The 15,385-nt window shown below is 35.9% G+C and overlaps 1 protein-coding gene and 1 long non-coding RNA gene across 6 annotated transcripts; both read right to left on the bottom strand.

Annotated features, from left to right (window-relative positions):
• Positions 1–8,821: 8,821 nt before the first annotated feature.
• LOC117612108 lies at positions 8,822–12,220 on the bottom strand. 2 transcript variants are annotated; one of them, XR_004583300.1, is made up of 2 exons: positions 11,813–12,220; positions 8,822–11,646 (listed from the first exon to the last, which is right to left on the bottom strand). It is a non-coding gene; the product is annotated as an uncharacterized LOC117612108 (long non-coding RNA). The 2 variants fall into 2 exon arrangements; XR_004583299.1 differs by having other exon boundaries at positions 11,973–12,220.
• A 27-nt stretch (positions 12,221–12,247) lies between these two features.
• On the bottom strand, positions 12,248–14,772 carry LOC117612107 (bromodomain-containing protein 3-like). Of its 4 annotated transcripts, none has more exons than XM_034340851.1 (3): positions 13,438–14,772; positions 12,975–13,398; positions 12,248–12,379 (listed from the first exon to the last, which is right to left on the bottom strand). In XM_034340851.1, exons 1-2 carry the CDS (start codon positions 14,608–14,610, stop codon positions 12,982–12,984), a joined length of 1,590 nt encoding a protein of 529 aa, XP_034196742.1. In that variant the 5' UTR covers positions 14,611–14,772; the 3' UTR covers positions 12,248–12,379; positions 12,975–12,981. The 4 variants fall into 4 exon arrangements, with proteins under 4 accessions (XP_034196742.1, XP_034196743.1, XP_034196740.1 ...); XM_034340852.1 differs by having other exon boundaries at positions 12,975–14,359; positions 14,525–14,772; XM_034340849.1 differs by having other exon boundaries at positions 12,975–14,772.
• Positions 14,773–15,385: the final 613 nt, after the last annotated feature.

The following is a 15,385-nucleotide window of genomic DNA, read 5'->3' as shown; positions in this document are numbered from 1 at the left end:
TTGGTCCGAGTGTGTTGTACGCCATGGGTCTTTGTTTTGAGATGCCAATTCAGGGAACGGCATGCAACTTTTTTATCATATTTCTCTTTGATAGTCGCTGATTTGAAGGTGGGTGTGTAGAGAACTGTAGGAGATATTGGCATGAATATTCCTTGCCATGTGTCGTAGTGCATATGCTGGTGCATGTAAAGCCATCCAAAGTTGGGCAATATTCTGGACCACAAATGAGCCTGATAAGATCTTAATAAAATAAAAATAAGATAAAAAAGATGAGGACTATTCCACTTATCTTTTTTGGAGAAGGATGATCGTGATGTGCTCATATTGATAACTTTTTGAATGGCGACCGATAAAACCAGAGGGGTAGATAATAGCCATTTTGCTGTACAATACTTCCCACTTGCTGGTTTAGATTTTGGAGATGAATCCCATATGGTTCGGCATGTTGACTCTGTCGTTCAACAAGGTTTGGTTGGGGCAGATTTGGGTCTGTGCTTTGCCATTCTGATAGACCATTCATTAGAGAGCTTTTGTCCAGCATGGTGGTGCAACAGAGCTTCGTGGTTGCTTTCAGCACGGGTGGTACCAAACGGTAATGTCGTTCGAAACCCTTGGATGGCTTGAAAGATTGTGGTATTGAAGAGAGGGAGTGCAGAACGGTAATTTGGTTTGCTAGCCCTGAACAGGGACGTTCATCCTCTGTGGGGCACCAATCGGAAGCTGCCGATCTACTGGAGGTCTGGGAATCAGTTGGCTCAATTCTGTCTTACCAAACGGTAGGATGATTTGTCCGGTTAGGAAGGTGGTTCCCAGGTGAGTCATGCCCGGCATTACAGTTCGGCAATTTGGAAGTTCGGATGAGGAGACAACACCTTGTGGTGCCAAGATGAAGATTTCGGCATGGGCCATACCTCCTTCGGCAGCTTCTCTCATGGTGGAGATGCACATGGGCATCCGTTAGATTGGAACAGGTTTCTGCTCCTTTAACCATGCAACGTGACAGCCACATTTGGTTTAGAAGGTGGCTGCTTCCTCAGTCATGGAAGCCATGCAGAGCAAGGAGCCGAACGGTAAAGGCTTATGATTTGAATGTGTGTGGCGTTCAGCATTCACCATTTTCTCTTTGGAATGATGAATTACGTGGTCTTCCCCTTGGAATTGAAATGGAGGTATTGCCAAACGGCGTTTTTGGATTTTATTGAGATGGTGGTTTCACTCTTGGTCATGCAAGCCATGCAAAGTGATAACCACATTCTGATTGACTTTTCTTTGAAATATCATCTTATGCAATTTGTTGCCTTAGCATTCATGGTTACTCCAACATGGGATTGCCAGAGAAGTATATTCTCATTAATGGTTACTCTAAGTGTGTGAAAACGTCAACAGAGAAGTATATTCTCATTCTTATAATATTGTGTATTTACATTTGTACAAAGGTTGAGCCTAAATATAAAGAGAAAAAGGGAGAAGCCCATAACTAAAGATAAAGCCTAAACCAGAGAGATCCCTTCCCAAGTGGAGAGTGGTCTCCTTTTATAGATTAGGGGAAGTCTACACATCTTGTAATATTCCAATGTGAGACTCTTTGCCTTGCTTAGATTTGCTTCTAATTGCTTGGTCAGATATGGTATAAACACCATGTGAGTTTTTCCCCACCCCCAAAAGGAACTAAACATGACAATTATTGCTAAAACTATGTGGCTTAATACACAAAAACAAAAGGAATGGGCATTACTTGCCTTATTTTGTCATTGAATCCATCATGGTCAAGTACCACTTGTTCTTTGCCTGGCTTTCCTTTTTCACGACCTTTGGGCATTAATTCAGCACTAAATCCTGGAGACATTGAGAAGACTTACATAAGCCAAATAAATTCTTAGCCTGCAGTTGGGTCCTCTCAACAATAACATTCGTGATTATGTACCCTAAAGCTTCTAAATGTGTGTTGTGTGTGTGTGTGTGTGTGAGAGAGAGAGAGAGAGAGAGAGAGAGAGAGAGAGAGAGAGAGAGAGAGAGCGGGAGAGAGTAAAAAAGAGGGCAGAGAGTTCATACATTATATATATATACTAAAACTGATTCCAATTCCTAAGCTGTTCAAGTTACTCTGATAATGTATTATTTGCCGTACTCATGAGGTAGTTATACAAGTGATCTCTACCGAAAGATGACAAGCGTTCAATTCCCAGGGCGCTTCAACCTAGTTTTCTTCCAAACTCTCTTAAGCAATGACTAACTTGATTGTCAATCTCATGGTCTTTAGAGGGCACCACACTAGTGTACCCTCACCTTCGTTAGGTTTCTCATGATTTAGTTTATTTTTATTTTTATTTTTTTTGAACTAGTTTATGTATCTTATGTACTAAATACATTTTTTGAGGGATACGACTCATTATGTCCTCCCGATTATGTTTATTATTTTTTGTTATGAATGAAAAATACTTGTGACGTCGAGTTTATTTGTAAGGTAAATTCAGCCCAATCCATTTTGAAATCTTAAATCCCAAGGGCGACCCTGGCATGGTGCAAGTGGTGCCACTACACAGGGCCCTCGATTTTTGAGGGCCCCGAATTTTTTTTTTACTTTATATTATATATATTATTATTATAAAAACTGTATATATACTCCAGCGTGCAACATAATGAAACATAAGTATATGTGGTGGAGCTTGTTTCTACCACATATCCCTTAGTAGGAGGCCCAAGTTTGAGTATCAATGATGTCATGCTATTTGTATTTTTATTCCTTTTTCATTATAACAACAAATTTAAATAGTTTTTTAAAAAAACCAGAAGCACGTAAGAAAAAAAGGGAAAAATCCAACTAAACTAACAGTATATATCACACCTAAGCAAAAAAACAAAAAAAAGTATTTTCTTCCACTAAAAAATGGAATAATTCGCTTGAACGTCGCACACAAGGGTTCGAACCCCTTCCCGCTTCCAACTTCTAAGCCTCTTAGCCACCACGCTAGCCATCACTTTGTGATTAGTATCTATAGAATTTGGTATTTATAACTCTTACAAGTTGTTTCTCAAAATATAAAATAATTACTTATTGTTCTATATTGTTGATCAAATATTTAATTACTTAATATAATTTATTTATTTCCTATTTAATCCATTTAATGTTGTTACTTATTTTATTATTCATTATAAGTACTTGCATTACTAAATTCCCCTTCAAATTGTTGCTTAATTACTTAAATCTCTATAATCATTTTATTTATTGCCTATTTAATTCTTCTTTGGATAACTTTATTTATGTACTTAGTTAATTTTCAATCTTCACTATTATTTTTTAAGCATGGTAAAGTGCTTAATTTTCATGACAAATCAAGTTGGTTTACATCTTTAATTATTTTTCAATTTTTGATAAATAATAAATATAAGAACATGTACCATGTCATGATGTCCAGTGAATAATGTGAAATAAAGTTACTCATGCATCTTACCATGCAACTTCTAAAGTATAAAATATTGTAGGAAAAATGATAAATAAATTACTAGAGGGTGTTTAATTTTCTTTCATTAATTACTCTAGATTTTTTAAGTCACAGAGTTTGTCAGCTCGCAATATAATCAACTTAAATCACTCAAACATGCTATGCAATGCATTTCCTTCCAATATTTTGTGTTAAAATAATAGATAATTTACTAAATAAACTTTGTAAAAAGTTTCATTAAAAATTTCCATGTATTTATCACAATTTCCGTGGTTTTTATCCAATTTTTATCGATATCGATATTTTCCCGATATTTCCGTCGATATTTCCGTGTTTTTGAACAACCGATATTTCCAAAACCCTAAATATTTAAGACCTTTGGCTCGACCAAGGATGGTTGTAGTGTAGTCCTTTTTGTTGTTTGGGATTCGGGCCCATCCTTTACCCCCAAAAAAAAAAAAAAGATATTACTTTGCACAAGCAGTTCGTGATGGATATAGGTTCTTCTGTCTGTGGCATTACTGGGTTTGACATACATGCATTAAATGCCAATATGTAGATATATTTTCGGCTGCTAGCACCTTAATGGCATCACTGTCAAAACATTGATGGATACAATGTGAGAGAGAGAGAGAGAGAGCTCAAATCTACTAAATAGTGAGGGAGCAAATATGGGTTAGGCTAGTGTTAAGGCAGTATGGCCGACTTCTTGCATTCGAGTTCAAATTCTCTCCCGTATATTAGAATAGTTTAGAATATATCGGAAAAAACTTTTTAAAAAAAAAAGGTTCTCAAAAAACAAGAAACTCGTGATATGCCATATACAAATAAACTCTCCCCTACAACTTTTCTTCTTCCCATCTAAACTACAAATCCCGAATCTAACTAAACAAAATTAGGATCAAGAAAAGTCCAGTCTCACAGTAAGTTAATTAACATCCATATAAAGCCTAGAAATTAATTAATCCCCACATAATAAATTAAGAGGAAAACCAGAGAGGCCAGTGCGGTGGTGGATGAAGTAATATTCATCAATTAGAGGGTACATGGTAGTACTTTCCTCTACAGGTGCACCTGTAGACAATTGGGCAAGACTCTGAAACGGAGCACTTGAAGCTCACCATCACTCTTTTGCATGGAAAGCATGGTCCACAAGCATGTGAACAGTCCGGCAAGCTCGACCCAAATGGGTATAGCTCCATGTTCTCTTCTTTCTTTGCTCCTTCCTATATATATATATATATATATATATATATATATATATATATATATATATATATACACACATGAAGAAGAAAAAACCAAACAGATTAAACAACCATATATTAAGGCCTTTTTTTTTTTTTCTTTGCAAAAAGACTTCAGTTCAGCTTAAATGACTTGGTGTCTTAAAAACATTTATATCTTTTAACATTTAGTCATCATGACAAGTTGTTCCTCCAACAAAGTGAAGACTAAATAATTATTTGATACACTCTTGTAATATTGAAACTAACAAAAATATTGCGAGAAACAAACCTCAAGGTGCATTCGAACTTTGACTCTGTTACCGGTAACGACTTCTGCTTGAAGGTTTACTGAAATGCCAAGGAAGAAAAATGAAAGTGATAATATTCAAAATAATGAATTATTATTGTGTAACTTATGAATGAGATAATGATATAAAGAACATGGAGTGATGAGACATACAAGGGAGGTGAGGCCTCACACATAGGCTTCTGCCCACCACAATTAACATGAAGAAAATCCCAAGCAGGAAACTTGCGCGGGCTCCAAGAGACAAGTACTTCTTCATAGTTTTGTAATTTGTTCTTGCAAAGACTACTCAAATTTGAGGAATTTGATGAAAAGAGATTTCATCAAAATGAAAGGTGAGAAAATCTCAAGAAGCTGTGAAAAAGGGTTGGTGTGTTTGAAGGGGATTTAGAGATGAAGGATGGATGGGAGCAAATAATAATATATGGGGAAAATATAAAATGGAAAGGAGGGAATGGATTTAAATGTAGCAGGAGGTACATCTGTGGCACATCACATGATCCACGGCTAGCTTTTTAAGTATCACAAGTTTTGTCAGGTTGCCCAATTTTAACATAAAGTCTTGAAATAGTTTGTAATGAATGATATTTCAAAAGTACACAATTTGAAAACCCTGTACCGTGCATAACCTTCAAATGACCTAGCAGATTTGTCAGGAATCAGGATACATAGATGTATCAATTAACTTCTTTTGATAGGCTACTATACCTCTTCTGGTTCGCGGGCCATGATAAAATTGAGAGTAAGTCCAGTTATATCACGTAGTCTCACTCATAAAGAAGAAGCAAAAAAACTTGTATGAAACGAGAATATCACTGTTTTGTTATCCCAATCAATTATATAGACTGTTATGTAGAAAAGTCATTATGCATGACATGCCGTGATTGGCCTGAAATAGCAAAAATCTCTGTTTTACACAAGTGTTTTTCCTGAAGTAGCTGCTTGTTTTAGCTAATATATGGGTACTTGTTCAATTTAACGAGTCCGATTAAATTGGTTTTTTCATGCCCTAAAACACATTGTGCCACTTCAAACATAGAATTATCATTTGATCTGGTAGATATAATTACTATTTGTTCTCATGACATGTTTACTAATCCGATTGAATTGATGAGGAGTTGGATTGAGGTGAATTAGATTTCGGATTCCTATTGAAGTTGTTTACTAAACTATATGGAATTTGAGTAGAAGTAGTGCTAATTACTTAAATATCCTTGTTGTTGAATTAAAGTAGATGATAAATTTTAAAATTTTAAAATTATGTGAAGATAAAATAGGTATTAAAAAAAAAATTTGAATTCCTAATGTATTATTAGTTCTTTACGAATTAAAATATTACCTTCCAACTAAGAATTGAATGTTGACCATAAATGTATTTGGATTTATTATTAGTGGATCACACGTGCATGTAATAACTCAAAAGCTATCTAGGCGGCTCCCTCATCAACTTTGCAGAACAACTTCAAACAAAAGCTCTCTCTCTTCGACTTCCACGTGTGGTTGCCTTAAGTTTTCATGAACTACTAGCAACCTATCTATCACAACTCACTTAAGTTGAGAGTCATTTTAATGCTTGGTGAGTAATTCATTTTGGGCTCAGTGTATTTGAATGAGGAAAATAAATTTATTTTTGTTTAGACGAAGAAAAATAATTCAGAATTTATTCAAAAATCTGGAATTTAAGAGGAGAAATTGACAATTCCCTTCTTTGGCAACTTAAGTACGGAATTTATTAAATGACGCGTGGAAAAAAGTATGAAAATTGGGGCATCAAATTCCTAAGTTTAATTTTCACCAAAATAGGCTTCATTTCACAATTTTCAGTGTCATTTACAAAATTTGACATACATAAATCCAAACACTGAAATCTTCAATTGCCAGAAATTGAAAGGATGAAAATCTAAATTCCGTCATTTTAGAATTCTAAGTAATGTTCAATTTCTTCATCCAAATGGATTTTGACAAAAGTCAAAATTTTTAAATTGACATAAACCAATTCCCCTGTTTGGATTTAAAAAAAAAACAAAGAAATCCAAAAATTCTATGTGGGAAAAAACATGGAATTTGGAGATCATAAATTCCAAATTTAATACTCTATTTGATGAAGGAATTGAAAATTACCTAGAATCGTGGGAATTTCGCGAGAGTTTTCGCCACTTTAATGATGGAATTTAGATCTCCATCATTTAAATTTCTGAGAATGATTAATTTCAGTGTTTTGAGTTTTTGAATTTTGTAAATGACTGAAATTATAGTGAAAACAAATTCATACTCAATTGGAATTATGAAAGGACTCTTTTGACATAAATTAAACCTGGGAATCTCGATCCACAATTTCCATGATTTTTCCCACGCATCATTTAATAAGTTCCACGTTTTAAGTTGCCAAACAATGGAAATATCAATTTCTTAATTCCTGAATTTTAGTTAAATTCCGAGTTATTTTCTTCCAACGGTCGTCATTTCTAATATTCCGAGATGATAAATGTTAAATTCCGTGTTTAAATTTGGTAGCCAAACAAGAAACTTTAAAAAATTATAAGACATTAATTTCCGTCATTTTTAAATTTCATCATTCATGAATTCCTTAGTACTTTAAATTTCCTCATCCAAATCCAAACCCATATCAATGTAGTTATCTTTAATTATTTTGAGTCTTCCACCCAACATAGTGAACTTAAAGGGAAATAATCGGGTTCTAATACTTTCTTATAATTATAACACGGCATGTTATGTTATCAAAATGATGAAGATATCCACTGTGCAAATAGTATCCCTCCAATTACGGATATTTTGAGAATCGATATTATTTTAGGTATCATTTTATGCATTTTGGCTCAACATCATTTCAAAGAAAATCTATGAGTGCTTAATTTCAATAGTAATTTAGGGAAAGTTGTTTCCTAGTATTTGGGCTACTTGGCTTGCCATCACCATGCAATTGAGAGGGCTATATTACCAGATTTAGAAGCCACAAAGAGGACACACAATCTATCTCTCAAATAGATATCAACTTGTTCTCAATTCGGGTTTTCAGTTGACAACTCATGTTAGATGGTAAGATTTCCAGTTGATGTGTAAATCCAATTGTGATGATTTAAGTACTATTTTGCATTCCTGTTTGAGTTTATCCAATTCGTTTGTTTTCCTTTTGCTTCTATTCTGGTCCAATTGGGCTTTTTATCGATTTCTTTAACTTGTACTGTCCTTTCAAACATATCTCCTTTAATTGAAGTTCTTTTGGTTCGATTACAATTTCAGCGTTTTATTCTTTGAGTTCTTACATCATGCAAGTGGAATTTTGAAGTCTTTAATATTCCAAACATAGAAAATAATCAATCCATGTCAGTTCCTCACTTAGAGCGCAATGACTTAAAAATCAGTTGAGATTTCATTAGTTGCAAGGCTTCTATTCCATTTTTGTCCAAATTACATTGACTTAACATTACTAATAGTGGCACGCCTGCGCAAACACATCATACAAAACATATTCCAGCCCACTAAAGGGTCTGAATATTTAAAATACATTTAATGCAGTGCTAAAATACAAAGCCATGTTTTTGGGGTGAAGAAATACAATACCAAATAAACTCTAACCAGAGCTCTACACAATTTTATTTACCTGATACGGCAACTTAAAAATAAATAATAAAAAACCACTGCTTCTTGCTGGGCATTCTATTCTAATCCATACACAACGCTCACACTACCTCAAGATCTCATAAAAAGTATATAGTATACTTTAAAAATTATAACTTCTCTTTCTTCAACCCAAGTTCTCGATGAAATCATACTAGTATGAAATTTGGATAAGTGCAGGGAACAAGTAAATGAAAACTCTACAAACAAACACAAATTTTATTTACCACAGATTTCCTAAACAAGGCTCAAACACCTGACAAGATGAAACCAACAAAGACAAATTGGTAGCATAGATTTCCTGAAGGTAACAGCTCTGTAAATTGTTGTATCAAATGTCATTCGTCTTTAAAACAAAACCATAGTGGCAATACCATAAATGAGAAGTCAGGGAAAAAATCAATAAAATGGGAGAGAAATCTAAGGCACAACGGCAACAAAGAAAAGACTAACTGGGTTATTTCATAAATTTAGAGGAGAAATGAAGATTGGGTACCTGATCATCAGGGTTACTGAAGCAAATGTCAATGCTGCGATCTGACGTGGGGGGGCATGCACCCCATAGTTTTCATCATATTATGACATTATTTATGCAAAGAGAGCACAAGAGGGGCATATTATGAGAAATGCTTCAATTTCGCTGAAGAACCGTCAAGAAACAGAAACATCACAAAGAAATATGTGAATGGCACTAATGGACATTTTCACTAAGGGTTTGATGATACTGCACCAAGGTTTTCCTTTAGTTAAAGGTTAAATGTACGTAAATATTCAGAACATGTGAAACAATACAATACTTAATAAACTTGAATGAGGGCATTATATTCCCCATATAATTGAAGAGACCTGACCATTCATGGTCCACTAATAATGTAACGATTAGCTAGTAGAGAACTAAATACTGCAACTCAAATCATAAACTGTTTTTGTGTCATTCGGATCGTATAATACGTACTCACAATTACCTCCAGATCTCATATAGTGCACATAATCCCATGAAAATCATATTAGTATGGGGTAAGGTAAGTGCAGAAAACAGATAACAGAAAAATCTCCAATGCACAATGTCTCAGTACCATGCTATTTGACTCTGCTATTAGCAAAATTTGATTTGGACTTGCAGGTTTGACAACGGCCAACCTTATGCAACCAGATCTTGACCAAAACCCAAAAGAAAAACAGGATTAAATCTAGTGTAATTGATTCTCAATTAGACAATGGAATAGGTAAATCTATTATCTTTGTTGCTTTTCTTATGATGTCCATTTATCCCCACAATTTCTGCCCATATGTCAATTCTTTTATTTTACTAAGACCAATATTGAAACCATGAAAAAACAAAAAAAATAGAAAAAGAATACCTTGGACCTCAAACATCATTGCACCTGAAAATAAAGCTCACCATCATAAAAGATAAAACCAGCAATCAAGAATTGGGACAAAAGATTTCTTTAAACTGTAGCAGCTTTTTAAATTCGAACAAACCTAAATTTTATTTACCACAGATTTCCAAAACAAGGCTCAAAACATCTGATAAGATGAAACCAAAGAACACAAATTGGTAGCATAGATTTCCTAAACAGTAGCGGCTCTGTAAATTGTTGCATGAAATGTCATTAATCTTTAAAACATAACCATAGTGACAGCAACATAAATGAGACCCCAGAAAAAGAAACAAAAAAGGAGGGAGAAATCTAAGCCACAAAAGAAAAAACAAAGAAAACACTGATTGGGTTATTTCATAAATATAAAGGAGAAATGAAGATGGTGTACCTGATTATCAGAGTCACTGAAGCAAATGCCACTGCAGAGTTTAAAAAAGGGGACAGACTCCATAGTTTCCTTCATATTATGGCATTATTGACGTGAAGAGACAGTACAAGAGGGAAAAAAAAATTGTGGGGACCTGACCAGCCAACTGAACATCTTTGACAAGAAATCCTTATTAAATCAAAACCAACATAAAAGAAACATTCTTTTACAAGGAATAATTGGTTGCTCAAGATGCTAAATATTCTGGCTTGCATCATTATCATTCTTTATTAAACCAAAAGGAAGAAAGAAAAACTAGCACAATGATAAGCTCAGAAAGCAATGTACCCAGAACAAAGAAAAATAAACTTTATGAACAAGCACATACTTTGCTAATGTTTCCAAGATATCTGGATGTCTAGGATTGCATCAGGCAGAGACAACTATATCCACATTGGAAATCTCATCTATAACAAATTAGAAAGTAAAATGTAAAAGAGATTCCCTAATAATAGCAAGGTTCTAAGTTATCTATAACAAAATAGAAAATCCTGTTGAGGTGGCTCTCAATGAAAGCATCAATTTGTGGGATGTGAATTCCACAAACACTTTGAGATGTCTCAATTAAAAGAATGCAACTCAGTCCCTTGCACACCAACCTTCTCAACCATTCCTATTGATCTTAAAATGTGAATCTAAGCCAATAGCTCCTTTGTATCTACACGTGATGATCTTCACCGCATTATAAAAGTACTAACTTATCAACCCATGGTCTATAGCCAAGAAATTTAACTTATCGTCACCTCCCATGTACATGCTCAAAGATCTCATCGTCTTTGAGAGGCATATACAGATCCCTCTAAGCCAAGTAGGAAGTATTTGAAACAAAAAAACAAAAATGGATTATAGCATCCAAGACATCACTATAGAAGCTATTACAAAAAGATCACTGCACAGACCTTTTTATAGCACTTTAATAAATGATTGTGATACATTATGTTAATGAAAGTAGCAGTTTCTTAAGAACAATGTTAGCTAAGCATAAAGCAAAGATAACGAATCATTTATTGTATGGAAGGTCACAAGAAAACCTATTAGAACAATCAATAATGGAATTTTCACTCCATTTTCCTTTTCAAGTTAACAAAAACAAATATTATCTATAATATAAAATCTTTAGCAATTTTACCTGAAATAGCCATGATATAACCCTTATTGAAGATTATTGAAGAGATGATGAAGGCCACACAACTCCAACAGCAATGCAAACTGCAAACTGTACCAGCCACCAAGCCAAAAGAAATTGAAAGAAAAAACCATTATAAGAAGCAATCCCAAGCTTCTATACTAGCTCAAACGAAATTTGGATAAGTGCAGGGAATAGCAAACTGAAAACTCTACAGGGCACAAAGTGTGTATTAACAAACACAAATTTTATTTACCTAGCTTTCCTAAACAAGGCATAAACACCTGACAAGATGAAACCAACAAACACAAATTGGTAGAATAGATTTCCTAAACAGTAGCAGCTCTGTAAATTGTTGCATGAAATGTCATTCATCTTTAAAGCATAAATTTAGAGGTGAAACGGAGCTGGGGTACCTGATTATCAGGGTTACTGAAGCAAATGCCAATGCTGGGGTTAGACGAGTGGGGCACACACTCTATAGCAACAACCTTCGCAACTGAACAGCTTATACAAGAAATCATTTTATTTGTACAGATGCGAAACACTTATTCATCATTTCATTCCTTTAATAAATCAAAACAGACTTAAAGATGCAGAAACCTGATTAGCTGGAGTTTGGAATTTCTCTATGGTTTACGTTCATAGGGAAAGAAAAGCTGCTGCTGATGCACCTTCAAAGATGGGGAATTGTCTCCAAGTTCTTGATAAGCTTCCGTGTGATTTGATTTCAGTTTTATTGCAAACTTACATACTTTTGTCCCTCATGCCCAAACCATTCGCTCTCAGTTGCATTAGCCATCAAATAGCAATCACACAAAAACTGGCACAAAAAAAAAACGAAATAAACAATACAAAGAGTAGAGAGAGAGAGAGAGCACAATGGTCCACTTCATCTGACACGTACAATGATATGATATGTATAATGTATATGGCCAATGAACATGGATAGTACACACAAACACACACAACAGAACATACACACTTTATCTTCTGTTGTATCCTGGAAAAAGTTCCAAGAAGTAAAACATTTTAGAAAAGATATCCACATTGGAAACCTCATCTATAACAAATTATATCCTGGAACACACACATGTTATCGTATATGCACCATAACAGTGCATACTTTGCTAATTTTTCCAAGATATCTGGATGTGTAGGATTGCATCAGGCAGATACAACTATATCCACATTGGAAACCTCATCTATAACAAATTAGAAAGTAAAACTTAAAGAGATTCCGTAATAGCAAGCTTCTAAGTCATCTATCTTGTCGAGCAGTGGGTTATATTCCAAATCTGGCATCTCAACAATAAAAAATCAGAATTACTATAGTATATATTCAACTACCATATACAACAAATAACAGAGGCAAGGTGGCTTGTAACCTATGCCTCATTTTCCTTGTAAACTCTAACCTGTACTTCATGAGCGGATCTCACCTTCCTCCCAATCGCCCTCCTGCCAGCAGATCTCGCCTTCCTCCCAATCTCCATTCAGAAACGCCTCCTCGTCCTGACCCTGCAACTCGTCATCTTCCTTGAGGTACAAACCCAAATGCTTAAGAGGCAATCCAAGGTAGACCTTTTCACTGCCACAGCCACACAGAATCTCAAGTTGTTTGAGATCCTTTAAAGGGTCCTCAAATTGGACTGACTTCTCCATGTTCAAAATAGCAAGGCGAGCCGATTCCCTTTGCTCCATCCGATGCATCAATTTTCTCCTTGGTGGAGAATCAGGTAGACCCTTTAGTATCTTGTTTGCTTTCCGTATTGTACCTGCAAATCGCATCTTGAGCGACTGAATTCGCCTAGCCTTACATGGAGAAAGATTGTCTGTGGCCTGATACATGGCTTGATGAACAAGGGTATTGTCTGTGGCCTGATACATGGCTTGATGAACAAGGGTGCCCAAGTCGTCATCTTTGGTTGACTTAACTGAGTGAGAATCAGAAACCCCAACAACCCCTTGACTTTGCATAAGAACCGTACAAGCAGAAGAGCTCTTGCCATTTGGTCTCCGTTCGGGCAGAGGAGGAGTAGGAGGAGGACAAGCAGCATTTGACATTTTCTCCTCGGCTTCTTTCCATTGGGTCTCAAAAACCCCACTGAGATGCTTGGCTGCTGCACGATTTCTACTCCCAAGGGGGAAATATCTGAAAGCGTTTGAGAAGATACGCCTGATATCAGCAGCAAAGTCAGCAGCGCTGGAGTAGACACCCCTCTCCAATTTCGATTTCACAGTACCCAAATCCATCGGCCTCCAGATTTCGTCGAAATAACCCGGCAGATTCTCAGCCACAGGATCAACAACAGGCTTGTTGAAGTAGCTCGCATGGCCGAGGTTCATCAGAGAATCCAAGACCTTAGAACAATCCAACGTCTCTTTTGAAGCAGATGAAGCCAAACCTTTGACTTTGCACAGAGGAAGACCAACAGTCGACTTTTCCTTCCGTTGGGTCTTAGAAACCCTAGAAGACCTCTTCCTCTTCTGGGTTTGACAGATTTCATCAAAACCCTCTTCTGATTCCGGGTTGGCATTTTTTGTAGCAGACGAAGCCAAACCCTTGCACAGAGGAAGACCAACAGTGGACTTTTCCTCAACGGCTACATTCCGTTGGGTCTCAGAAACCCCAGAAGACCTCTTCCTCTTCTGGGTTTGACAGATTTTATCAAAACCCTCTTCTGATTCTGGGTTGGCATTTTTTGTAGCAGACGAAGCCAAACCCATGCACAGAGGAAGACCAACAGTCGACTTTTCCTCAACGGCTACATTCCGTTGGGTCTCAGAAACCCTAGAAGACCTCTTCCTCTTCTGGGTCTGACAGATTTCATCAAAACCCAGATCTTCTGATTCTGGGTCGGCATTTTTTGTAGCAGACGAAGCCAAACCCTTGCGCAGAGGAAGACCAACGGTCGACTTGCCCTCAACGGCTACATTCCGTTGGGTCTCAGAAACCCTAGAAGACCTTATCCTCTTCTGGGTCTGAAACTGAAACTCAAAGGAACCAAAACCATCCTCCAATTGTCTGCGCTTTATAGCAGACCACGCCATTCTTGATTTCAGAACCCAAAATTTCACACAGTCGTTACAGAGAGAGAACCCAGAAAATCACTCGCTCAATCGTTGCAGAGAAAATCACTCCCTCAATCGTTGAACTCAATACTCTCACTCGATCGCTTTCGCTTACTTGTTGCAGAGAAACAGAGAGAGAGAGAGAGAGACACACACACACACACACAGGCGAAAAGAAGAGGGAATGTATTGTTGTGGCGCTATTTTGGTTTTCAAAATCTAAAATGAAAGGTTGGTGTGATAATTCGGTTGCTGAGTTGTTGCGCGTAAAAAAGTAAAAAGTGAAAAACACGCGGAAACACCAGCTGTTTTAATTAAATGCATATCATTAAACCCATTTAAACCAACACAAAATTTAAAAGAAGATATCATTAAACCCATTTAAATGCATATCAAGAAACTTTAGAAAATTATAAGACATTAACTTCCGTCATTTTTAAATTTCATCATTCATGAATTCCTTAGTACTTTAAATTTCTTCATCCAAATCCAAACCCATATCAATGTAGTTATCTTTAATTATTTTGAGTCTTCCACCCAACATAGTGAACTTAAAGGGAAATAATCGGGTTCTAATACTTTCTTATAGTTATAACACGGCATGTTGTGTTATCAAAATGATGAAGATATCCGCCGTGCAAATAGTATCCCTCCAATGACGGATATTTTGGGAATCGATATTATTTTAGATATCATTTTATGCACTTTGGCTCAACATCATTTCAAAGAAAATCTATGACTGCTTAATTTCAAT

Source organism: Prunus dulcis, chromosome 8 (genome assembly GCF_902201215.1).
Source record: "Prunus dulcis chromosome 8, ALMONDv2, whole genome shotgun sequence".
Taxonomy (NCBI): Eukaryota; Viridiplantae; Streptophyta; class Magnoliopsida; order Rosales; family Rosaceae; genus Prunus; species Prunus dulcis.
The sequence above is the reverse complement of the archived record's forward strand: the minus strand, read 5'-3'. Positions and strand labels throughout refer to the sequence as shown.

Bases quoted from the DNA above. Each gene is read 5' to 3' on its own strand.
- LOC117612107 (XM_034340849.1), bottom strand. From the start codon at position 14,610: ATGGCGTGGTCTGCTATAAAGCGCAGACAATTGGAGGATGGTTTTGGT.